At 37.9% G+C, this 26,975-nt stretch overlaps 1 protein-coding gene across 50 annotated transcripts in view; it reads left to right on the forward strand.

The window, feature by feature from the left end:
• Rims2 (regulating synaptic membrane exocytosis 2) overlaps positions 1-26,975 on the forward strand; it is a 385,455-nt gene that overhangs the window by 352,765 nt on the left and 5,715 nt on the right. For all 50 annotated transcript variants that reach the window (XM_090339238.1, XM_090339190.1, XM_090339201.1 and 47 more), the window contains 2 exons: positions 23,187-23,328; positions 26,709-26,821. In XM_090339238.1, the coding sequence (XP_090195364.1) occupies positions 23,187-23,328; positions 26,709-26,821 (255 nt within the window). The remainder of the gene's footprint in view (positions 1-23,186; positions 23,329-26,708; positions 26,822-26,975) is intronic.

Below are 26,975 nucleotides of genomic sequence, written 5' to 3' on the forward strand. Positions count from 1 at the left end.
TGTACCCAACCAATACAACCCACAGTCCAAAAGAATGGTGATCCATAGTGAAGTGAACACATGAAACACCAGTAAAGATAAAGAAGGAAAAGGTAGAAAGTAGACATATTTGTGATTAAGAGAATCTTATATTGCCTGAATACCTATTATTATTCTAGTCAGACTAGAAGGATATTAGGAGTAGGAGGAATAAATGAATAATTCCTTGATGTAAGTAGTAAGTGAATAATGAGTAAAAGAACAATAAATAAGTGTATAAGACAAAATTCAAATGAACACTTGTTTTCTAGAAACTGCATAATATTATTGGCATTCATACCTAAAACAGGAAGCTTTTATGTTGTATTGTATATTTGTGCAAAATGATTACACCCACAAAATCTCAAAGTCCTATTAATCTCACAATGCTATAAAAAGTTGCTAAGTGATATTCATGTACCATTCCAAGAGAATTATAAAAAGAAATGCTCCTTTTCTTTTCTCTGAAATAGCTGAGAATGTGCCATTTTTGTTTGTATGAATTGATCACTATAGAATATGAAATATATAGACATACATGCGTGTATGTTTTAATCCCTGGTTCCTGCTCATAATTTCTTCACCAAGTCAGGCCATGGAAACTAAAATTTCTCTTTCACAAAGCAAGTCATAGAAAGTTGAATTTGTTCAGATGTTGGAGTTAGCCCATAAGATATTCTCTAACCTACCTTATTTGATAGCTAAGGCTGTCCATTTCAAAGGTTATCCTGACCTGTTCCTGGAAGGAATGAATACTGAAGTATTTGAACAGGCTGGGAGAGTTGAGTTTCCCTACCCAGTTTATTTAGCACTTGATAATACTCTTTTCATCCAATCACATTTTGACATTATTGTCCCTATCTCAGTCATGTGTACACAATGAAGTTTCTATTAAAAACTCAAAAGATGGTTGGTCTCTGGTGGCACAATATGTAATCTTACTTAATCAAGAGGCTAAGATCTGAGGGTCATGGTTTGAAACTAGCCTGGACAAAAAAAAAAATCTGCAGAAAATTTCCAATTGGAAAATCTCCAATTAACCACCAAAAAAGCCAGAAGTAGAGCTGCAGTTCAAGTGGTAGAGTGCTAGCCTTGAGCAAAAAAAGCTCAGGGACAACGTTCAGGCTCTGAGTTCAAGCCCTGTGACTATCAAAACAAAAGGCAGAGACCTCACAGATAGCTGAACATATGAGGTTCTTGCAGAGTGGTATACTTAGGGGCATGGAAAATTTTGAGAGTCTTCTACACCTGTGCATCTCTATCTGTAGCCCTTGTAAGAAATCAGTAAAGTTAGTGCTCTTTAACCTGCTAATGGAGCACATTCATCCAACCTAAGGAGAGAGTTATGCGACCCTAAGTTTATATCCGGTCAGTGGGAAACACATCAAAAAGCCTGGGGTCTGTGACTGGTGTCTGTGATTAGCAACTGTGGGGAGTCTTGAGGACTGAGCCCTCCATTTGTGGGAGATGGCATTACCTGCAGGCAATGTTGGATTTGTACTGAGTTAGAGGATACCCAGCTGGTGTCTGCTGTTGTAGAATTCATTTCTGACTTTCTGGTAGGAAAAAGTTGTCAGACCTTTTGGAAGCAGTGACTAAGGCTATGGACACCTAATAGGAGAAACTGAAATTAAAGTTGAATTGGGATTCCTTCTGTATCCTCAGAATCACAAAACCACTGCATTAGTTGGAATAGTGCAACAGTATACTGGAGCTAGAGGTTGGTCGAGCAAGTTTGTCATGCTGCCACCACCACCCTTGAGAAAGTGAAAAAAAGAGAAGCTCTCGTAAGAAACCCAAATCTTTCCTATTTGGAGATCTAAAGCAGGCACTTACAATGATTATTGTGTCTGGGGCAAAGAGAAATCCTCCTATTTTTCAGTGTCTTTCACCTTTATTTTCTGAACCATTCCTTCAAGATGCCACTAGAGTATCCCCTCTCTACAAAGATGGCTTTGTAAACTAGTCACTCCTTATTTTATCACTAGAGTGCCTAGAATTTTTCACAGGTATAGCACTATATTGTGTTTATTCAGTTTTCATAGATGTTATCCTCCCTACCTCCCATTATGAGTCCAAGATATCTGTGGGCCAAACTCAGGTTTTGTGCATTTACCTATAGATCCTTAAGAAGAGTCTGGCAAATGGTGTTCAGTAAATACCTGAGTGAATGAGGAAAGACAAAAGTATAAAATCTGCCAGCAGTAGGAAGTATCACAATAACTAAAAATTTCATGGATCTGTCTTTTTCCTGGTCCTCAACAAGCTTCTTTAAGTGGTTTTCAATCTGTACTTCTTTTATCACTGGACTGGGTTTAATGGGTTTTTTGGGGGGGAGGCAGGTCAGGCTTTTTTTTTTTGTGACACTTGAACTCAGGGCCTGGGTAAGTGCTGTCGCTGGGCTAATTTGCTCAAGGCTACTCTTCTACCACTTTGAGCCATAGCTCCACTTCCCGTTTTTCTGGTGGTTAATTGGAGATAAGAGTCTCACAGACTTTCCTCCTCAGGCTGGCTTTGAACCATCTTCACATCTCAGCCTCCTGAGTATCTAGTATACTGGCAAGAATCACTAGAGCTTGACCTTGTGTTTAATCTTATCAGTGAAGTAAATTGTGTTCTTGTAATATACTTTTTATTTTCCTTTTACATGAGTATTTGAAAACTTGTATGTTAGGTATAGAAAAGGTCTAGGCATTCTTTGTCTAATTTTTTTAATCCAAAGTATGTAGTTTGTTATTAATCCTGTTTCATTTTAGAAGTATAGATTCCAAGATAACCTAAGGACCAGTAAATTACAAATACCATTAGTATGTTATCCTCTTTGGAGACTGAGTTGTTACCCTCTCTGTAATATTTTTAACCTGAAATCATAACCACACATACTTCTAAAACTTCTTAGAGACATGAGTTAAGTGTTTTAGATTCATGGAAATAGCTAAATGGAGATTTGCATAAATATACCATATAATAAAATAAAAGTGTAATGCTAAAAAGTCTTTCTTTGGGTTCTTATAGGCTGTGTTATTTAGCAGGAAAGACTTTGAATTGAATCAAAAGACTTATATTCAAGTTCTGGCTTAAACATATGATACTGGACAAATTATAATACCGTGCGTCTAACTTTACAGCTTTATTCTTTGTTTCATTAATAACTTGCGCTTCATTTTCTTCATCTAAAAATGATAACTGTGAATAATAGTATCTCCCTTATAGTGATGTGATTATTCAATGAGTTTATATACTATTGCGTAAAATTGTTTAGAAAAAAATCCTTGTGTATAGTAAGAGAGATGGAGAGATGTGTGTGTGCTCCCACTAGAGTGGGAGCCCAGGACAATAGGAATTCTTTCCATTGTGTTTTCTATTGCGTCCTTCAGTGACCAGAATATTGCTTGACATGTGGTAAGCACTCAGACAAATATGTGTTATCTCATCAATGAAATGGAATTCATGAAAAGAACTACCTTATAGAGCATTTATAGTAAATGAACTAGTGTATATAAAGGACACAAAGATATTATCATTATTAATATATATAGTACTATAATTAGGATTACTAAATTCAGATATTTGATTTTCCTCTACATTGTCTATCTGCGTTTATGACTCATTACCTTAATCTGTAGATTTTTGACTCTTCATTCCTCAGTCAGATCGTAACATGATGGTTTAACTGAATCAGTAAGTTCATTTGCTTCTGTGAACATGTTATCATAAGAAATAAAGGGTAATAATATCACAAATCTTATTGCAGAAAATGCAAATGCTGGTTATTCTACCTTCTTTTACGTATTCTTATACTTTCCTTTGACTTCTTTGATTTTTGTGAGCTTTGTATTAATCAGCTACTGAAGTCTAGCATCTAACATTTGCTCCTGACTTTGAAATGCTTATGAGTAAAACCTGAGAAATGCTTTTAAAGACTGAAATCATGCAAGTTGCCAAGTTTTCTATGACAATGACATAACTATAAAAAGAAAAAATGAGGATCTGGGAGCATAGCCTAGCAGTAGAGTGCTTGCCTAGCAAAGCCCTGGTTTCAGTTCCTCAGTACCACATACACAGAAAAAGCTAGAAGTGGCACTGTGGCTCAAGCGGCATAGCGCTATCCTTAAACAAAAGGTGTCCAAGGACAGTGCCTAGGCCCTGAGTTCCACCCTCAGTACTGGAATAAAAAAATAAAAACTGATTGTATCATATATTTCAGAGTTCATATTCAAGTCGTGTGGTTATGCAACACTGGTGTGTTTTGTAAGTAAGGCAATAAAGATTTGATATTGATATATAGTTAGAATAAGCATTATGATTTTAAAGACATTGTCAATATCTCAGATTAAGAAAGTTAATTTCTGGTTATATCTATATCTCTGTCTTAAGTATCATACTTAACTTCGTTTTATGTAAGCATATGAGTCATATATACAGGCACTAACTTGAAATCAGACCATCTGAGTGTCAGTTCTGCTTTGCCACTTTCATATTAAGCAACTTTAAATACCAGGGAGTCTTTTTTTGGCTCTGGGTTCAGTACTGCCCCTTCTCCAGAACTGCCCTCCTCCCCACCCCTACCACGGATTCTAAATTTCCTCAATAAGGTCAGAGTAGTCCCCAATGTATCATTCAATACCAGAAGTCTCTGGTCTGCATTGTGATCTGTCTGCTGTTTGTCAATACTCTTGCCTTAAACTTTCCCCCAAATAAGGTCATTTTTCTCCTTCTTCCTCTTTAGCTCTCCCTGCTCCTTAAGCCATTCTTCTCTTTTACCCGTATAATTTAAATGCTTATTAAAATTTATATAAAAGTTTCCCAAGGTAACCTTACTCGGAATAGGCAAGAGAGAAATGATACTCATGTAAAACAGACTAACTTCTCTGTGCCAGGTCACTGATAGAAAACCTGGGTGACCCAGTGTGTAGACACTTGATTGGCTTCTCATACTGTCCTCCCCTCACTATGCAGACTCCTGAGGAAGCTGAGATAGCCCTTTGCAGAGTGACTTACAGCTGCCATTATTGCACACACTCTGAGCCACTTCATTTTCTTGAGGACTCTCTCTTCTTTGATACTTTCTTCCTCATAGGAAGTTAGGAATGGCATAGCCAAATTTCTGAAAGTCCCTAACAAAGTAACTTTTGGACTAAGAGAGTATGACTGGTAAACTTCACATGTTTTCCCAAGTATAGCTGGATGTGTATTGCAATGACTATTTCCTTTTATTATTCTTCTTTTATTCTGCAAATATCTGATAAAAAATAAGATAACTATAATATTTTCAGCCACTGATGACATTCATTCTGAGGACAAACAAGTGTTTTACTCTTCTGAATTTCCTTTTATATAAAAATTAATGTTTTACTTTTTTACATTCATGCTTTCCAAACGTTTTGACAGCGAGAAACACATTTTAGATACTAAGTCATTACGTATGTGCTCACATACACACATGCATATCCGTGAGAAATGTAGCAATTGTGCTATATACCAGCATCACAACTCAGGGCCTTGGCACTGCCATTTCTCTCTACCTCAACTCCTTCGACTCTCTGAGAAGTTACTTTGGAGTGAGATACACTCAGAACCCTTTCTAAAATTGCACTTTACCCATAAACAACTTTAATTACATCCATCATGCCTCTTAAAACTATTTCTCAATTTATTATGTCACACACACACACACACAAACACACACACACAGAGAATGTAAATTCCATGACAACAATTTTTTAAATATTTTTATTGTAATTAATAAAAGGGTTACATGATATTTGCCAGATAGAGGGTGCATTAATTCACATACATTGATACCCTTTCACATGTCTTGGTCCCCATTACCCTCCCCCCCTACCCCTTCTTGGTTTTCCCCCCTCCCTATCCAAATTCAAATAACCAAATACAAATAAATCCAATATATCAGATAACAAATATATCAGATAACTGTAACAATATGAGATACCCAAGGGACAGCAAAAGAGATAAGAGATAACATAGTACATTAAGGACAACAATCATTCATTATATGGCTTTTGTTTCAATATCCTGGAGGTCCTTTCAATTAGCTTCATATTATATGGCCTTATGTATCAAGGTTTTGCTCTATTGCAGATCTCTGCTAGTAGAGCCCAAGATTTCTACTGATTATGACAAATGAGGGAAACCATTGAGCCTAAGTTCCTTTGAGTCTGGCTTACTTCACTTAATATGATTTTTTCTAAGTCTTTCCATTTCCTAACAAATGGGGAGATGTCGTTTTTTCTGACAGCAGCATAGAATTCCATTGATGACAACAGAATTTTAGCTGCTGTGATCACCCTTTTAAACATCTACAAAGGTTTCTGGTATATACCAGGAATTTAGATTACTCAATCGTAATTGAATGAGTATTTTAATATTCCAGTACATCAAGTAAAGATTCGTGTGTGTGTGTTGTGTGTATGTATGCTTGTGTGTGTGATTTAAAAAAAAACTGGGAAATTAAAATGACTTGCCTGAGGCTACAAAAATGTGAGGCTCTAAGGAGTTTCTGACTCGTAATAGTGGAATCAGTTGCTTCATGTTCTGGTCCCACTACAATTCACAAAATACATCATGTTAATTTGCTTGTAAGTTTCTTTGTTTTAGTATGTCCGTCGTACTTCCAAATTTATGTTAAAAAGATAAAACCTTTTACTTACTGTCTTTCTGAGCAGCATGGGGAGCTTGTTTTGCCTTAAGAATTCTTGAAATTGAACAGCAACATTGTGAGGTTTTTTTTTTTTTTAGCCCCAATGTTTGGTGGTGTTTGTTTTTGGTCCTGGATTTTTTTTTCATAAAAACTTCTTTTTTAATATATAAAAAGCCTGAATGCAGGCTTTCTTGAAACCTGATAAATTTGGAAAGCCTCTGCTTTAGCACTTGAAAACTGCAGCATTCCCTGCATGAGGTGATGACAAATTGTGAAGTGAACCTGCGGGAAGGAAAAGTGACTCCCGGCTTACTAGCAGTCTGCAGCGCCCCGCTCTTTACACCTAGTTAGTCACGCTCCCTGGCTCTCCCTGAGGAGAGGAGGAAGCCCACTAGCTTCTGGGGGTCCGCAGGTCGGGCAGCCGCGCACCCCGGACCCGCCTGCCCTGCGGCGGGGGGAGGGGGGGCGCCTCCCGCTCCGGGCGCCGATTGGCGGGCGCGCAGACTGGGCAGCATCTCCCCGCGAGGGAGGGCGCGGAGACGCGCGGCTCCCCCGGCGACACGCAGGACTTCCACCGCGAGCGAGCGGCTCGCCACTGCCGGGAACCCCTCGTCTGGACCTCTCCCCTGCAAAGAGGAGGTCCGGCGGCCGCCGGGACAGCCGGGTCTTCCCCGGGCCGGAGCGGGAGGACCGGGTCCGGAATCCCAGCGTCCCGCCGCACCAGCCCCGTCCCAGCCTCGCTGGCTCCGGACCCACTGTGGTCTGCGCACCCCAGCCGCCAAGACGCCTCGTATCTTGTACCGCGGGAAAAGCGGGTCGTCGTCCAAGATGGGCCGGCAGGGCGCGGCGGGGCGCTCCATGCAGCGCTCCCCGAGCGGGAGCAGCCTCTCGGCCTCCTTCGAGGCCCTGGCCGGCTACTTTCCCTGCATGAACTCCCTGGAGGAGGAAGAAGGTGGTGAGCCCCTACCCCTGGCGTTCGCGTCTCTGTCCGTGTAGATCGGGGGGCCGAGCGGGTTACCCACAGGGAACTCGCTGGCGCGCCCGGGCGCAGGAGCTGCGTGCGTGGCTGGGTGTTTGGGGAGCTCCACAGGCGCCCTCGTGGGAACTTCCCCGCGGGCGCTGGGAAGTCAGGCGCGCGGGCCAGCGGGAGCCCGGCGGCCCCTCCCCGGGGAGGGCCGGGGCGAGTGCGCTTCTGTGTACTTTAGGTTAGCCTTTAATCTTGTCATCTAAGGACCCGCCGCTGCGGAAGCTGGAGGCAGACCTCCCAGTCTGGGACAGCCAGGGTCCGCGTCGGGGACCGGCCACGGAGGTGGCAGCTGGGGGCAGGCAGAGTATGGTTCACAGGGCACCATACCACGCATCGGATTGCTGGATGGCTATCTGTCCTGTCCCAATGATGCCATGGTATTTAAGCTAATGGCAGGGGGACCTGCTGTGTGTAGTAAACTTTAAACTATGAGAAAAAGTTTTGGCTACCAGAACCTATGTTGGCCTTTTGAAGAGAATTATGCTATAAAATGTTAACAACTAGCACTGAAAATACAACTTGTACATCAAATTAATGACATGTTTGAAAATACTGTTTGTTCGTTTATGAGTTGCAAACTGCCTCCATCTTTAGGAATTTATTCAAAGTGGTTCAGTTATTTGACATTAGCCCTATTGTTGACTATGACTTGTTTTTATTCTGTGACAATGATCTAATAAGAAGTCTGTACTAGCTCTAGTTTAGAAGGCATTATCTATGGGCTTTAAAAACAAGTGGAAATAATTTTTCCCGTCATTTTCTCTGGTAAGAGGTAGGGAAGGTAGAAGATACAGAATTCAAATGTCTGGAAAGTGCTCTTCAAACTAATTTATTAGTTTTTTTCTAGCTATTGTTGCAATAGTATTTTGATATGTCGATAAAAATACAGTAGTAGAATACTTCCTATGTAAACAAGACTTTTAACTTTCATGCTACTTTTTTTCTAGTTTGTCTTTATAAATACCTAAAATTCTAGGAAATATATAAGCAAGTCAAAAAGTTGAAATATAAAATTGGATAAATGGGTAATCATAATTGTAACTAAAACTTCTAGGTGTTGTTTTAAGATCTTAGCATGTATTTACTGTTTTAAACCTGTAACAATCCTATGAAGCAGTGTTTTATTGACTCCAGTTGACTAACAAGGGAACTGAGGCAAGAAAAGGTTCAGAAACTTGCCACAAAGTGAACAATGGAGTTTTCATTTGAACCCAGGCAGTCACCAACACAACTCACATAGTCAACTTCTGGGCTGTAGATTATTATTAAGTGTAAATACTAAGTAGTGAGGTTAGAACTCAAGTTTAGGTGTACCATAAAATACACATGTTGGAATAAAACATAATTACTGGCTTATTTCTCAACTTTTGATTTTTACAAGTATTTGATCTTGAGTTTGCTTGATAGCAGCTATCATCAAGTTAAAATTAAAATGAATTACAGAACCTAAAAACCTTTTTGAGATAGTAAGAAAAACTTCAGCATGAAATTTTGTTTTCAAAATTCAAACTACATTCACTTAACCTTGACTTATACAGACTAATCTCAAAGGAAATTCCTCTGTCTACACATGGGTAGCTGGAACAGATTCCTGTTCTGTGATATTGCACAATAATCACAAAAGTACCCTGTTTTGAGGTGCCAAGACAAAATGTTCTGTAAGGAAGGTAGCACTTTTTTTAAACCAGTCCTGGGGCTTGAACTCAGCGCCTGAGCATTGTCCTTTGGCTTTTTCCTCAAGGCCAGCGCTCTACCACTTGACACTTGAGCCACAGCACCACTTCTGGCTTTTTTCAGTGTATGGGGTACGGAGGAATCGACCCCAGAGCATTGTGCATGCTAGGCAAGCACTCTACCACTAAGTCAAACTCCTGGCCCTGGAAGGTAGCTTTTTTTTTTTTTTTTTTTTTTTTTTTTTTTTTTTTTTTTTTTGCCAGTCCTGGGCTTGAGCACAGGGACTGAGCACTGTCCTTGGACTTTCTCAAGACTAGAGCTCTACCACTTGAGTCTCAGCAGCATTTCTGGCTTTTTTCTATGTATGTGGTACTGAGGAATCGAACCTGGGTCTTGGTGCATGCTAGGCAAGCACTCTACCACTAGGCCAAACTCCCTGCCCGAAGGTAGCATTTTTGAAATGAATTATATACTTATTCCTCTACTGGTAATGAGAGAGGAGGCATGCTATATAAATGTGAGGTCTTTTCAAGGCTTAAGGTTGTTTTTCAGGCAAGAAAAGAAATCTTAACTTTCCTGTTTAATTTCATAACATTCTTCACCCTTGAATGTCCTGAGACTTTCCAAGCTATTTCAACATACCCTGCAGAGTTAGAAGAGTAAGAAATCACTGGCCTGGAAAAAATGCCTTTCTACAATTTTTCTTTTTCTATTGAGACACCCACACAGGACATAGGAAGGTCATATGGATAACATACTTGCACATATTTTTACAGTCACAACTGTGAAAGACATTCTAATTTGCAGAGTAAGTAAATTCATCCTAACATATGCTTTTTCACACTGGTTGAGAATAACTTATCTAAAGAAAGTAGTAGTTCAGCTAAATCAAAGTGATTTGGCTGAATTTAGTAATGAAAGAGAGAGAAGATTCTTTCTTTTACAGACTTCATTACTTCTCCCTTTTGTGTGTGTGTGTGTGTGTGTGTGTGTGTGTGTGTGTGTGTGTGTGTAGTTAATCACAAAAATATGGTGTCTTCCAGTTCATTCCTATGTATAATCTCCAGGCATTACTATTCTACACCAGGAGTCTTGGAAATCAGTAGAGACGTCATTTTTTCACTCATTTTTTCACAATAGTTATTAAGGATACTTGCCATGCTTATAGCGATGACAGTCCCTGAGTTAAGTAGATATGCTTCCCACCATCTATACAATTAATGAAGATAGAGAATATCAATAGACTTAAATGTAATATAACTAAGATGAGTGTTGCTTAACTAAAGTACACCTGCAATGGTTACTTATAAGAACACTTGTTTCAGGAACTAGAGAAAGATCCCTTGTGAAATTGTGATTCAGGAAACATGACACCAACTTCTTACTGAAATCAGTGGCTTCCTGCATACCTTTCAAAACAGTTTCCTCAGATTCCATGGCTAGTGTCACAAGACCTAATCCCCATTATCTGAGTCTGGAGTTTATAATCCTAACTGCAGAGTTTTGTGTAGTATGTCTTCACAACATTGCATGTCCTTATGATATTCATTAGTCTGGAAAATCAAGTACAATATACCTGCTCAGTGCCACAGATTAGATGGTAATTCTTCAGAGAAGTTGTTGTTTTCCTCATTGCACACTTGTGAAAATAAAGGCTCAAAGAAGTTAAACAACTTTCCCACAGTAGCACCTCCGCTGGACTGAACTGAGTGAAGATGAAAGGGCCTCCTTTAGTGAACGAGGAGTGCTGACTGATCTTTAGCACCTTTCATGTACTCCCGAGTGTTGTTCTTATCCTTGTCCCTGGGGATAGTCCAGATAGAGGTCCCCAAATGGCTGAGTTTATTTATTTATTTATTTTTTTGCCAGTTCTGGGCTTGAGCTCAGGGCCTGAGCACTGTCCTTGGACTTTCTCAAGGCTAGAGCTCTACCACTTGAGCCTCAGCACCACTTCTGGCTTTTTTCTATGTATGTGGTACCGAGGAATCGAACCCGGGTCTTCATGCATGCTAGGCAAGCACTTTAACCACTAGGCCAAACTCCCGGCCCCTTATTTTTAAGGGGAAAATAATAATGGCACTTGTTCTGTTATTTTACAGTTCATAAGTTACATCTGCTTATTGATCACTGAACCCTATTGGAGGATTGTCTTCATTATTTGAATTACTTTGTCCCAATGTGAGTAGACTATTCTACACAAGTAGAATATCCATGTGAATTGGATGTGTCAACATGGCAGGCGGCTTCGAGAGAGAAGGAACAATTTCTAGGAAATGTTACCCTTCTTAGCAGGAGAAACAGCCCTATACCTTCCATTCCCTTTGGTTCCAACGACAGGTCATCATGGCCACATAATGCAGGAAAGTGGCCCTTTTCCTGATACCTGCAGGGTCTGGTTTCTCAGATGCTGTCTTCACAGAGGCTAGCTGATCTTATTGCTACTATGTCAGTGGGTTTTAATTATGTACATAAGAATGAATTTAGATTTTCCAATTTTATGGCCTGCATTGGTGAAAATATTGGTTAAAATATAGTTTGGTAGCCAGACACTAGGCTCACACCTATAATCCCAGCTACTCAAGAGACTGAGACCTGAGGATTGAAATTCAAAGCCAGCCTAAGCAGGAAAGTCCATGAGATTCTTAACTCCAGTTAACCAGTAGAACACTGGAAGTGGCTCTGTGGTTCAAAGTGGTAGAGCACTGGCCTTGTGCTAAAGAGCTCAAGGACAGTATCCAGGCCCTTCATGACAACCAATGAAAGATGTGTGTGTGTGTGTGTGTGTGTGTGTGTGTGTGTGTGTGTGTGTGTATAATTTGACAATCATACAGAAGAAATTCTATCAATAACACTATTTAACATAAATTACCTAATCTCTTTGAATGCTAGTTTAAAAATCACTAGGAAATTGAGAAAAGACTTTTTGCATATGATAGCCAAGTTAAGAGTAGTTAATAAAAATTGAAATTAAGATACTGATTTGGTCTAGTTATGAATGTACAGCCTACGATTCCAGAAAGTTAGAGACAGGAAGACTAAAAGTTGAACCAAACTGGTGTACACAGGGAAACCCCAATTTTTTTTTCTGGTTTTTTTTAAGACTGATTTAACACTTCCACTCTTTTAAGAGGCTGTTCATCTTGTAAGATAAATATGAAAATATCTTTTCTAATCCTTGTGTATAGCAAATAACACACATAATTCTTAGCGATCAATCCCATTTTATTAAAATAGGTAGAAGTTTGTTCTTGCTCAATTGAAACAAAAAATTCTCCATACATTTAAATAGAGTTCTTTTAAATGCAGACATCATACTTGCACAGTTGGTAATTCACTAAATGTCCATTAATAGTAACATAAATAGTTTTACCATTCTTCTCAAGCTAAGTGTCAGTGTGATTGCTGTCCATTGTATTTATATGTCAATATACATACTTATGTATTAAATACAATCTAAACTTCTAAGTTCAGCAAATCAACATTTCTGCACATCTTCAGAAAAGACAAATTTGGGAGTAGGACAGATGGTTTTAAGCAACTATGGATCTTTTTATAGGATATCTTATTTTTCCTACATTATGAATATTATAACAAATTATTTCTAAATAAGTTTGTATCATATTCAATAATAGCATAACCTTTTCATATCAGATTTATATTCAAGACAGATAAAGTAAAGCAGAGGATGTTGGAATTTTAAAAAGTAAGGAACAGTTCCACATTACCGTTTTAATATAAGAATCAGAATCTTTCACTGTTTAGTGTCCTTAAAGTAGTTTAAAATTTCAACATGAAAGTCAAATAAAGCCCCAGTTTGCTTTCATCCTTTGCTAGGTTCACTATATTCAAAACCTGTAATAGGATGGAGTTTACCCTGTGGAATCATTTTATATAATGACTTAGAAAAGAAGCCCACTAGAATGTCAAAGAGCCAACAACCTATTCCTACTATAGACTATATTTTCATGAAAAATGTTTTCTGCTGTGATCATGTAAGTATTATAGATTTAACAAGATCTTCTGTATACTTATTCTATCTCATGTTATAGTGAGTTTTTTGTTGCTTGTGTTTATCTGACACTGGGGTTTGAACTCAGGTCTTAATATTTCACTGTGGAGGAGGAAGAGTTGCCTACTACCATATATTTCTAATATCATTTGAGCAAATGAAGAAAAAACTAACATAATATATCAAGTCCAGTTTGTAAGTATCGGTTTTTTTTTCAGCTGAACGTAGAATTGGTTTTCCTGTAAATAATGCTAATGCAAAGATGTTTTGCAAAAGCCATGAACATAAATTCTAGCAGTCCTCACGTGGGTTTATAGCCAGAGTCCGGAAGCTGGTGGGAAGCTCTTGTCCACTTCCTTCCATTGCTCCTCTCTCTGCATGGCCAATTCTTAGAGATTCCCAAGTGTATCTGCTTTTGTCTGGATCATCGTGAGTAAAGAAAGAAAACATTATTTTATTGAGATTTAAATTGTATTAAATGAGACTAACAAGGGAAACAATTTTGGCTACTAAATAAGTGATCATTAATTCCCTTATTCTCCTAAATTGGATGCAAGGAAAGTAACAACATCTATAAAAGTATAAGACAAAAATGTCTAAGTTTTTATTTGGGGCAAACCAACATATTAACTGACTAAATGTGGCCTCAGAATGCATTTTCTGCGAAAGAAATGCGCCCTTCCAGCTCTTTTCAGTTCCCTTTCATCCTTCCCATTCTCATGGGACCCAGCTTGTCTTTAAAGACATGTGATAACTTAGCACTCTGCTCTCTTTTCAGGATCTCTCTATCCCAGTCTATTTTCTCTGCCTGTATATCTTTTCTTAAGTATCATCTTGATCTTGACACTACTCTAAAGCTTTAGTACATCAACAACTCAAAAACTTGAATGCATGCTCATCTAAGCCTCAGTATTCTTGTCTCCAGGTTCTGTCCACGGTCTTCCTCTAACTTTATGTGCAACTGCTCACCAGTGCCTCGTACATATCCTATGTGAGGTGAGGTGTTCAGAAATGATAGGAACTTCTTTAGGCAGAATATGAAATAATGGTTTGTCCATGCCTAGTCCTATGAACCAAACATAATTTCTTTGATCTTAGCTTCTTTATTTTTATGTGAAATGTCTATCCATCAAAATATCTGTCTTAGAGGACTGTTGTAAATTAGTGTATTCTGTTCACCCTTCCCTTAAGATCCTATTTCAAAATACTTGTACCTTTTCCTGAGTCTCTGTTATCTCTATTGTTCAATACATGAGGCACTAGTTAGCCATCTGTTGCTATTGAAATTTAAATAAGCTAAAGTAACAGTTCAGTTCCCTAGTTACACAAGTAGATAGTCACACAACCATATTTCTAGTGCTCAGTCTACCCTATTGGGCAGTTTAGTATTATAGAGCATTTTTATCATTCATGGGAAATTCTGTAGAACAGTGCAGCTCTAGCTATGCAGTGTCCCTCACATAGCACTTAGTACACGTGCCTTTTTCTCATATCTTACCTACTAAATTAAAAAATTATATAATTGGGAATTATATAATCCTAATTCTATGTTACTTATTTTTATTAACTCCCACAATACCTTACACCTAGTAAGTACCTAACAAATGTGTGCCAGTACGTATGTGAATGAATAGATGACCAAGTACCTTACTGGCTTTATGAATCATGGAATGTACAGAAGCTATTATTAGCCAGCACTGTCGGCTCACGCCTATAATCCTAGCTACTCAGGAGGCTGAGATCTGAGGATCTCATTTCAAAGCCAGCAAGGCACAAAAGTCCATTAGACTCTTCAGTTAACCACCAGAAAACTGGAAGTGGTTCTGTTGCTCAAGTAGTAGAGTGCTAGCTTTGAGCTGAAGAACTCAGGGACAGCGCCCAGGCCCAGAGTTCAAGCCCCATGACTAACAAGACAAAGAAGAAGACGAAGGAGGAGCAGGAGGGAAAGGAAGAGAAACAAAAACAACAACAAGAATAAGAAAAAGAAGATAAAGAGCAAGAACAAGAAGAAGAAGAAACAGCAAAAGCAGCTATTATTGCTGAAAGGGACAATATTAACTAATTTTTCAGGTACAAGAGAGCTTGAATGTTACAATATACCCTCAGTATACACTAAAGAATTATGTATTTTTATCTCCTTATAAACTAGGAACTCAGTTTTCTATCAGATTCCAAATGAAACATGTGAAGAAAATGTTATTTAGGATGCCTAGTACAATCAACAAACCAGTTCTGGCAATTTAGGCAGAAAATGTACTTACCTGTAGACACTGGATAGGTCACAGAGTCTCTAGGAAGTCTGGAGAACTTGAACTAAAGACTGGGAATGAAGCCAATCCACACCTCAGAGCTAATCCTGAACATATGCTCAACTGCTAGTTGGCACCTGTCTCACTCCTACAATTCCTACCTGCCAGCACCCTCATGACAGTGGAAGCCTATGGGCTCACAGACCTTTTCCTAGCCTCAGTAGCTTAATAGCAAAGCAAGACAGATTTTAACTTCTGCAATTGAAGGGTAGTTATTTTCTTAAACATATATTCAAATGTTACTAAGACTGACATTAGAAAACCTCTATTCTAACAGAAAATAACGTTAGTTAAAATATCTGTTAGGCTCAGATAATTACTTTTTTTTAGTTTTTGGTTTTTTTGAATAGAAATTGCCATCAGTCCCAGTATAATCCTAGCTACTCATGACACTGAGATCTGAAGATCATGGTTCGAAGCCAGCCCAGGTAGGAAAGTCTGTGAATCACCAACAAAGGTAGAAATGAAGCTGTAGCTCAAAGGGTAGAGTACTAGCCTTGAACAAAAGAAGCTCAGGGATAGCACCTAGGCCTTGACTTAAGCCCCAGAACATATACACTTTAAAGAAAGATAGTAGTTGCCTGTTGTTTTTTTTTTTAATCAGTGAGAATAAGCAAGAAAGGAAAAATAAAACTATGGATGATTTGGCTGCCCAGATGCACTCTTGGGTTTGCATATAGAATGTAGTCAATCCTTCAGAAAGACAACATTAAAGTGATCCATTAAAATACTATGCAGAAAATGATAGTAATATTAACCATTATTGCAGCATAATTTTGAGTCAAGAAACACTCTATCCTTCCTTGATTTTAAATAATTGGATTTTCCTCAACTTTAAACATCTTGTTTATAAGAGAATAACTTATTGTGTTATGGCAAATAAGTTCAGTTGTAGTAACAAAGAACTAAAATACATCAGTGGTTCCACACACAAAACGATTGTCTTATTCCTGCTATCTACTGAGAACCGTGGGTGTGGCTGAACTCAGGGACACAGGCTGAGGGAGGCCTTTGTTACTTGCTTCTACACAGAAGTGCAGGGCAAGTTGTACACCAGCTGTTAAATATTCTGCCATGATACAACCCCTGAGAGCCTGCACACATCTTATTGACCAAGTCACATGACTACCTAACTCTCGAAGTAGGGGAGAAACTGATGTGTTTTACTACCTCTAATGACGACTGTGATTTATGGTGTCTTGTAGCTCATGTTATATAGCTATCTCCTGTATAACTTTCACTGAAAGTGTTATTGAGAGAATGGTTAAGCTTTGAAACAGTTTTTGAGAACCAACTGTTAATTCCTACTAGTATCTGCTTCACTTGTTAACGTAAATCTTAAATTAGCCTAAAAGAATTTATCAGATTTTATTTAGTTTATACTTTTAAGAGTTCAGATTATAGTCATTAATAGTAGAAAGCCCTGACAAAAGTAAAGACAAGTACATTCGCTTTCATATACAATGATAATAATTTACTCATGACAGTTCCCCCATAGTGGAATCTTGCCAGTACCGAATAGGTAAATAAACTAGTCTTCTTTTCATGTCTTGATAGAGATCTGGTGATAAAAGGCTGGGCTTACATGGCCACCATGGAGACTGGAAGAAGTGATAGAGACAATTCTTAAATTTAAATTTTGAGGTATTATGGCTTCAAGGCAGATGATAGTAATTTGAAATTACTAGTGGTTGTTGAAAATGAAAAGCCATCAACTAATGAGGAGCTAATTACTAAAGACCTCAGCTTTCTCACTGCCACAGTAAGGGAGTATAAACACATGGGCATACAGGATCCTGAGGTTAGTTCGAAAAGCATGTGAGTCAATAATTCTAGAAGTTCTCTTTTTAAATGCCTTTTCAAAAAATGTTAGCTGTGATACAAATATGGCTGCTTTTCAAAATTATGCACACTAAAATAGTAATTTTGAATAATGTGCAAAAGCAATGCTTTAGTAACTTTGAGCCAATAAGTTGAGGTCTAAACTAAAAATTAAAGGTAGTTTTCAGAATGCATCAACCTGTTTGCATCAATCATTTCTCATCTTGGTATCAAGAAAATATGACATCAAAAGACCAGTATGATTGTGAATCCTATCCTCCACAGTACATAAACCAATCTCTAGGACCTTTTGATTTTTGTTATCAAGCCATTCAAATAGTTTTCTGCTTTTCATTTATTAGGAGAAAACAACTCTTTGGTCTTACATTTAATCAGATGACTTTCCTTAAATACAGAAGGTACCAAGTAAATGAACTATGCAGTTAAGCAGAGCAAATAATAAGGACACTTCCTGTGTGCTGCAACTGCCTTTGAGATGTAGCAATCCAAGACCTTGATTTTTACCTGCAGGCCACTTCTCCAAAAGCTTTAAATACCTTATGCCTAAAGGGTTAGCTGTTAGATTTTTTAAATATGTTCATACACAAATCTATACTATGCATCTATGAATATATGCCTCTTGTGTATATCTATATACTTTAAAAATCATGTTGTTTTTAAATTTTCAGTTGATAGTAATAATATTTTTAAGTCTCCCAACTTGAAAAATATCTTCCAGACACTCAGAATTTATGGTATAAGTTTTCTATTGCAGTGTAACAATTATTACAAATTTAGCAGATGAAAATAACACCCATTTATGAGTTAGTTCTGTGGATCTAGCACATGGTGGCTGAGTCTTTAGAATATCACAAAGTTGATACCAGGGTATATCTGGGTCATTCAAGTTGATAGCAAATTTTCAATCTTTGAGGTTTTAGGCCTGAGGTCCTGTTTTTGTTTTTGTTTTTGTTTGCTATTGGTCAGCGGTTGGTGGCTGCTCTTTGATCTTCAAGACATCAAAGATACCTTGAATACTTCTTGCCCTTCAGATCCTTCTGATTTTCAGTTCTGGAACTCACCACAAAATCACTATGTACACAGACTTAATTCCTAGTTAAACTCGGTCCAGTAAGATAGTCTCCCTATGTTTTAACCAACTCATTAGTTACCTTAATTACATCTACAAAATGATTTTACTAGGTAAAGTAATATCATCCTAGGGATCGTCTTCAAATACTCTTTTCCTCACTTTATAAAGATAGACTTTCGCTGTTAAAGAGACTTGGTTTTTAGATTGAATAACACACAAACCATTTATTCTTTGCATTCTGAAACATCTGCATTAAAAGTGAATCACCATAAATGTGCTATATTTAGGCTTAATTGCTTTTGTTGTATATGTGACCACAAAGGTTCTGTGTTGGCCGGGATCATGGCCTAGTGGTAGAGTGCTTGCCTAGCATACATGAAACCCTGACTTTAATTCCTCAGTACCACATACACAGAAAAAGCCAGAAGTGGTGCTGTGGCTCAAGTGGTAGAGCACTAACTAGCTTTGAGAAAGCCCAAGGTCAGTGCCCAGATCCTGAGTTCAAGCCCCAGAACTGGGGGAAAAAAATGTTCTGTGGTGCTGAAAAATAAATTTATAAGTAAGTCAGATAATGTTTCAGATAATGTAAAATTTAAAAAGGCAAGTTGTAAAGCTACTATAAGTGGGTATCGCCATAGAAACTTCCATACATAGATGTAAAAAATAAAACAAGATTTAAAAAGTTTAAAAGCTACTATGAATACTTATTAGTGGAATTCTTTGACAATGAGTAGCCTGTCTCCTCAATGTATGCTATTGTGATATTGATCATACATAGACATTAGGGCTAAAACATATCAAATTCATCTATGTTGTTCCCTGTTCCACTTTCATAAAAGAGAAGCCAACAGCTCAGAGGGAATATGACTCAGAGGAGGCCTAAAAGCCGCAGAGCCAATAGCGGTTGAGGCTGGACTACTTTTCTGTGTGTGTTTATTCCCTAGCTGGTGAAATAGCAACATTATAGTTAGTTGTAGTCTGTCTGTCTGTCTGTCTGTCTGTCTGTCTTTCTTTCTTTCTTTCTTTTTTCTTTCTTTCTTTCTTTCTTTCTCTTTCTTTCTTTCTTTCTTTCTTTCTTTCTTTCTTTCTTCCTCTTTCTTTCTTTCTTCCTCTTTCTTTCTGTGTCCACGTCAGAATTTATTTCATTCTATCTCTAGTTGTAGACTTTCTATGTATCAGGCATTCTCTAAGCACTTTAGATGTTTATTTTCCTTAATCATCACCCGAACCTATGAAGTACACATTATTATTATCATTTCATTATTATATCATTTCACAGGTTGATAAAACTGAGACAGTATTGGTAACTTGCTCAAATTCACCCTCTAAGTGGAAGAAAATTCTTCCCACCAAACTACTTGTAAAGGCGCTGTTCCCATGTTGTTGAGGTCAGCATAGTATCCTCTCTGTGGACAGCTGACCAGGCAGCTCTGCCCACAAATTAATAAGAGAACTTGTGTACAAATTCTGGTTCTGTCAGCTAATGTGGTTTCAGGGAGTTGTGCAGTCTGCCTGGCCTTTGGATGTCATTCATCTGTGAAACAGGGATTTTAGTTTTAGAGTTGTTAGTGATAAAATACATAGATAAATCTGTAAGCAAAATGGTAGATGGCCATTGTATTGTTAATCTTTGACACAAATGGTAGCTGGTTCTCATCACCCAATAACAATGTATTTTCAAGTCACTTCTGCCTGGTAGAGTCAATGGTAAGTTAGAAACCATGCATCTATGACATTGCAAAAGGTATATCCTAAGATCTTTAGACATTTTATATCCTTTCTAGGTCATATGTTTCCTGTATATATTCTCATTTCATAGTTTCACATTTTACTGAAGTATGCCTCATTGGATGGCAGTTTTGCACAAGGACATTGTTGACAGAAAGGGAACATTAAAGCTAAATGAGAAAGCAGACTCTAAGCCCTTGCCCTGGCTTCCTCACATCAGCCTAGCACCTTCCATCATTCCTGTTTACACCTGGGAAAAATTCTGCTATTTCCTGATGTAGTCATTTGAGAACACTGAAAAAAAAATCATGAATATTAAACTCATGAATATCAAATTCTACTCTGCAGCCTCATCTTTTTTCACATTTTTTTATGAATGTGTGCTTTTTGTTTGGGGAGGTTTTTTATTTTCCTTACATTATTTGAATTGTTAGCATTGTAAAATTTAAATTTTAAATACTGTAGTATTCTAATGACAAGAAAAGTCATTATAATACATGGGTTAACTACCTTAGCATGAACACTTTCCTAATCTAATATCCAATCCATAGCCAGATTTTCCTTACTCTACTTGTCCTATAATTGCTTTTATACTATTTTCTTTCCTATTTTTGTTTTTGTCAGTTGTAGGGCTTGAACTCTGGGCCTGGGCGCTGTCCCTGAGCTCTTCAGTTTAAGACTACCGCCTTACTCCTTGAGCCAAAGTGCCACTTCCAGTTTTCTACTGGTTAATTGGAGATAAGAGCTTCATGGACTTTACTGCCCAGGCTGGCTTTGAACTGTGATCCTCAGGTCTCAGCCTCCTGAGTAGCTAAATTACAGGCATGAGCCACCACATCCAGTGCTTTTATACTATTTCCTTTACAAGTTTCCTCATTTTTACTTTTTCAGACAAGTTACATTTCTTCAGTATCTTTTCATTTATAGCACATATCTTGCTTCAACTTTTTAAGAGACTAAGCTCATTCTCCTGAACAATATTCCGTGTTCTAGATTTGTCTGTTGTTTTGTTTATATGTCATTTCTGTTGTAACTTATCCTCTTTATCTTTGAAAAACAGAAGATCTGATTGGAAACCAGCTGTTAAAAACAATGTGATAAACAGTACTATGTATTTTGTAATCAGATAGTACATATGATTGTCTCCAGTTATTCACTCAAGTAATAAGAGCATGGGCAGGTCTTTTGTGTTGATGTATCTTTTCTTTTCCTTTCAATGATTATAAGTAATTTGTGGCATGATTACTTGGTTTATAGAAACATCCTGTTTCTAACCATCCTTTTTAATTGTGTTAGGCTTCATTGTTGAGCCTTACTTAAGTCATTTACTCCACAGGCAGTTGTAAATTGGTAATTTTTAAACTTATCATTCCTTTTATATTTATTAACTAATTTTCCTCTGTAAAGGAGAGCTTTCCTTCATCCAGGGAAATGCCTATGTCTTTACAGTTTATATCAGTACAACATGTTTACTATTCATTGCCTAAATTATCATCTTTAGGTTATGGAACTGAGTTATATATCAGTCATAATTTATATTTTATGTGTATTCTTTATAGCAGTTTAGTGTACATTAAAGTTGGAAGTGGAGAATGGATGATTTAAAACAGCATTTCAGAGTACTGAACAAAATTAAGACACTTCAGGAGATTTCGTCAAGTCAGTGGCATGAATAGCATTTATAGACCTAAAAAGAACTTATTAATACTAGTCATAAAGAGCCTTGCATATAGTTAGATCTCCAAAAGCTGATGCATGCATAGTCAATGAGGATAAATATTTAGGCCTGAGAAAAAGCAAATGAATACAGGAGAAAAATTCAACTTTGGTTTGGTCAGCTCCGCATTCCAACATTTAAGGTTCTTCATAATTTGAGCTCAGTTTCTTACCTACTCTCTCCCTCACCATTCCTTTTTATGCGTTGGTCACTGCACCTCCTTCTCACAAACTCAGCCATCCTACTTTATCCCCACTGTTTCCTTGCCCACACTGCTCCTCCTCCCCTCCTCACTTCAGTTCCTGTCTGCCCATTTCTCAAGCCCAGCTCAGATGCCAGTCCCTTATGAAGCTCTTCCCCTTCAGATTCACTTCCTACCTCTATCACATATCAGTACTTGACTTGGGCTCCTGTTTGGTCTTCCCCAGGGCTTTGTAAGTGCACTTCTCCACCAGACTATTACCCATCGGGACATGACTATCAAAAATTAAAAAGCACTCTTCACCTTGACAGTCGTGTTTTGCAGCTGTACATTCCCCTTGAGACGCCTTCTGAAAGTTAAACAGATGTGAAGTTGCACACAGAGCTCTCTCATTTGTATAGCTTCCTGTGCTTTCTGCTATCCACCATCCTCCCCAAAACAAGTATTCTTGTGAAAATTAAGGCTAGTGTTTGAGTGTTTATCACCATCTGTTCTTTGTAAATAGTATAATGTTTAATCCTTTTAATGTGACAAAAGGAAAGACAGAAGAAAGGTAAGCATAAATTACTTTTGCAGTTAAATACCATCATGAAAAGAAAATGATAGGCATAAATTTAGCCTGACAATTAAATATTACGATGAAAAGGAGCTTATTTTATTTTCTTAGATTGAAACTTTTATTATGTTAAGCGCATGAACACGATTTTAAATGGAAATAAAACAATGGTATTTTGTTTTGCTTCAAGATTTTTCTTTGATCCAAGAAGACATTGTTTTAAAGTGTTTAAAACACCTTTTCTCTGTTTCCCTAAGAACACTTTGCCTCCATGCAGTTCTTTTCATCTGAGGACCTCCTGAGGCTAATGATTGTTGTTCCCTGATAGCAATGACAAATCTGTGATGTCTTTTGGATTTTTATCTCTGCAGAAGCAGGAGGTAAAAAACTACGGAGCACTGTGCAGAGAAGTACAGAAACAGGTCTGGCAGTGGAGATGAGGAACTGGATGACTCGGCAGGCCAGCCGAGAATCTACAGATGGCAGCATGAACAGCTATAGCTCAGAAGGAAAGTAAGTGAGGCTGGCGAAGAGACACATCTTCTCCACACCTTGCTTGAAGCCCTCTTGTCTGGCTCACCTTCTATGCTAGCATATACCCTCTGCAACCCATTTTAATCTTCACTGGCTGACTTCCTGTGGAGAGAGTTTTACTCATCTGCCACTGAGCAGTGTGCTATTTCTGGCTTTTTCTATCAAAAGATATAGGTTTGGGGATAAAGTGTTTTGCCTTTGCTGACAAGGTGCTAAAATGTGACTCTCACATTATATGCAAATAAAAGCTCTTGCCCTAGCTTGAAATAATATATAAAAGCACAAAAGTAATGCATGCCGGTACCACACCACATAGACAATGCAAATTCTAAACAAGTTTGATATGTGTTGTTATGAAAAAAATAGAATGCTAATTTAATGTACTAACAATTATATTTCATATCATTCATTTTAACTAATAAAGTTAACTAATAAATAATATGAAATATAATACATTTTAACCACATGATGTGTAACATCCAAAAAAGACGTACCCCTAAAATATTAGTGGGCCTTATGTAATTGTATATACCTTTCCTTTGAATGAGCTTTGAAAGTATTTTAAAGATATTTTTTAAAGCTCTTGTTTCCATATCCTGGAGATCCTTTCATTTAGCCTCATCCTATATGGTCTTATGTATCTAGGTTTTGTGCTATTGTAATCCTCTGCTAGGAGAGTCCTAGGTGTGTACTAATTATTACCATTAAGCCTATGTTCTGAAAATATCTTAAAGATATTTTATAAAAGTTTATAACCATGCAGGTGGCTCATGCCTGTAATCATAGCTACTGAGGCATGCTAAAATATGAAAATGGCTGTTCAAAGCCAGACCAAGCAGATAAATCCAAGAGATTATCTCCAATTAATCAGAAAACAGCTGAAAGTGGAGCTATGACTCAAGTATTAGAGCATCTGCATGAGCTAAAAAGCTGAATTCAAACCCCAGTACCAGACAAAAGGAAGTAAAGGATTGCATAACTCTATCACAAATTAATGTTAATTGTGACCATAGATCTGTAAATGAAATTGTAAAGGGCATCAATAGATGTGAGGTTTACTAATTTTCCATCACTATGGAAGTATTGAATGCATAGTTCACAGAGGTTCAGAGGAGCTGTCTTAGTGTTAATGAGATACCCTAAAGTAAATTTGTCTAGCACATTTACATGAATACGAGACATATAGTTTATATGTTTTAAAAATAGGGCTTATCTGGGTCATTTACATAATAGACTAGAACATTTGTAGTAACGAAATATTTGTACTTGGAGTTGAAAGGAAAGAAATACATTTAGTGGTCATCCAGAAAGTCTAGGCTGGGAACGTTGCCTAGTGGTAGAGTGCTTGCCTAGCATGCATGAAGCCCTGGGTTCGATTCCTCCATACCACATACACAGGAAAAGCCAGAAATGGTGGTGAGGCTCAAGTGGTAGAGCATTAACTTTGAGAAAAAAAAAGCCCAAGGACAGTGCTCAGGCTCTGAGTACAAGCCACAGGACTGGCAAAAAAGTATAAAAGAATTAGGGAACCAAACATAAAATAAATTATAAAATATTACATGAGATCTAAAAATATCTAGGGGCGATAGCATGGCCTAATGGTATAGTGCTTGCCTAGCATGCACAAAGCCCTGAGTTCTATTCCTCAGTACCACATACACAGCAAAAACCAGAAGTGGCGCTGTGGCTCAAGTGGTAGGGTGTTAGCCTTGAGAAAGCCCAAGGGCAGTACTCAGGCCCTGAGTTCAAGCCTCAGGACTGGCAAAAAAAAAAATCTAAACTGTGACCTCTACCCCATGTGTCCATACTCTTAATAGAGAAATAGGTAGGATAAATACTAATATTATCTTCTACTGATCCCCACACCGTAGTCTGAGTTGAGGATAGAGAGTTAATATCTATGGTTAAGACTGTAGGCTCTGGAATCACGTAGGCCCAGGCTCTTTTATTATTGTTTCTTTGTCATAGTATTATAAAACTTTTCAAAAATGACTTATTTTTTCTAAATTTCAATGCAACAAAGCTTAAGAGGTATACATCTAGTAATTACAGTCTCCCAGGAAAAGTTCTAGTAGCTAGAGGTACAGTAGTTAACTGCTATATATATATATATTTTTTTATTTTTTATTTATTTATTTTTTGGCCAGTCCTGGGCTTGAGCTCAGGGCCTGAGCACTGTCCTTGGACTTTTCTCAAGGCTAGAGCTCTACCACTTGAGCCTCAGCACCACTTCTGGCTTTTTTCTATGTATGTGGTACCGAGGAATTGAACCCGGGTCTTCATGCATGCTAGGCAAGCACTTTAACCACTAGGCCAAACTCCTGGCCCCAAACTGCTATATTTTTCAAACAAAAACCCTATGTTTTTCACACAAGGAGTCCTTTGAGAAGATCAGAGTTTCATTTGAGAGGTGTCCAGAGATGCTCATTATCCATCACTCTACATCTGTGGCCCAAGCTGGAGACATCAGCCTAGGCAATACTGGTACAGAGGAGAAATGCAAAGATCCTAGAGGCTGCAGGAAGTAGAGTGGAGAGAGTATCTCATGGAAGAGGAAGAAGTTGATTGAATCAGGTTCTTCCATTCTGTTGAGTTAAATGAAACTGCATAACTTGGTCAACATTGGAGTCACTTGTGTGGTCATTAGGTGAATTTTGCTAAGAGAAATTTTGGTGAAGTAGTGATTCAAGTTTCAAGAGAGAATGAAAGGGGAATAAATGAAGATAGAACTTAGAGACATGTTTTTCAAGGAATCTCAAGAAAAGAAGTGGAGTCAGGAAAAGGATTATTTTTGTAAGATGGGAGATAGAGCAGCATGCTGTAATGTTGATGGAAACAATCCAGAAGGGTTTCTTCAGCTATAAAAGGGGAGGGAAGGGAAATGGGGACAAAAACATAAGAAGGGGTATCAATGTGTGAGAAATAATGCACCTACTATCTGGCGAATGTAACTGTAACCCCTCTATTCATTACCTTGATAATAAAAATTAAAATGAACAACAAAAACAAAAACAAAAGCTCTTAGAAGCTATCTCCTAATTAGGCAGCTAGGAGATTAAATATCATAGAACCTGCCATGGAATAGGTGCTTATTAGGTACTGAGCATCTCTGATACCCTCCAGATCAAGAAAGAGGAAGACATATCAACGGGAGTCTGCAATCATGTAGCAATTGGTTCAGGTGACATACATTGACACAGAGAATATGGAGCAGGCCATGGCAAGTTGTGCTGTGTGGGTATGTTGTGGTCCAACAAATACTAGTGGCAAAATAATGGTACCAGCCATCCTTCCACAGAAAGGAGCCTAGAGAGAAAGTTGGACTGAAGATTTCATCCTGTACGTTATTTTGCTTTCAGTTTGATATTCCCTGGTGTCCGCTTGGCCTCTGACAGCCAGTTCAGTGATTTCCTCGACGGCCTTGGCCCTGCTCAGCTAGTGGGACGACAGACTCTGGCCACTCCCGCCATGGGTAAGAACTTCAGTCATATAATTTCATTGCTTCTCTTCAGGTTATTAAAAATCAAACTCCCTTAATTTCATAGACTTTTTTCATATATTTTTATTGTAATTAATAGAAGGGTTACATTATATTCACCAGATTTTCATAGACTCTTTACCACTAT

Source organism: Megascapheus bottae, chromosome 9 (assembly GCF_031878675.1).
Source record: "Megascapheus bottae isolate mThoBot1 chromosome 9, mThoBot2.hap1, whole genome shotgun sequence".
NCBI classification, from domain to species: Eukaryota; Metazoa; Chordata; class Mammalia; order Rodentia; family Geomyidae; genus Megascapheus; species Megascapheus bottae.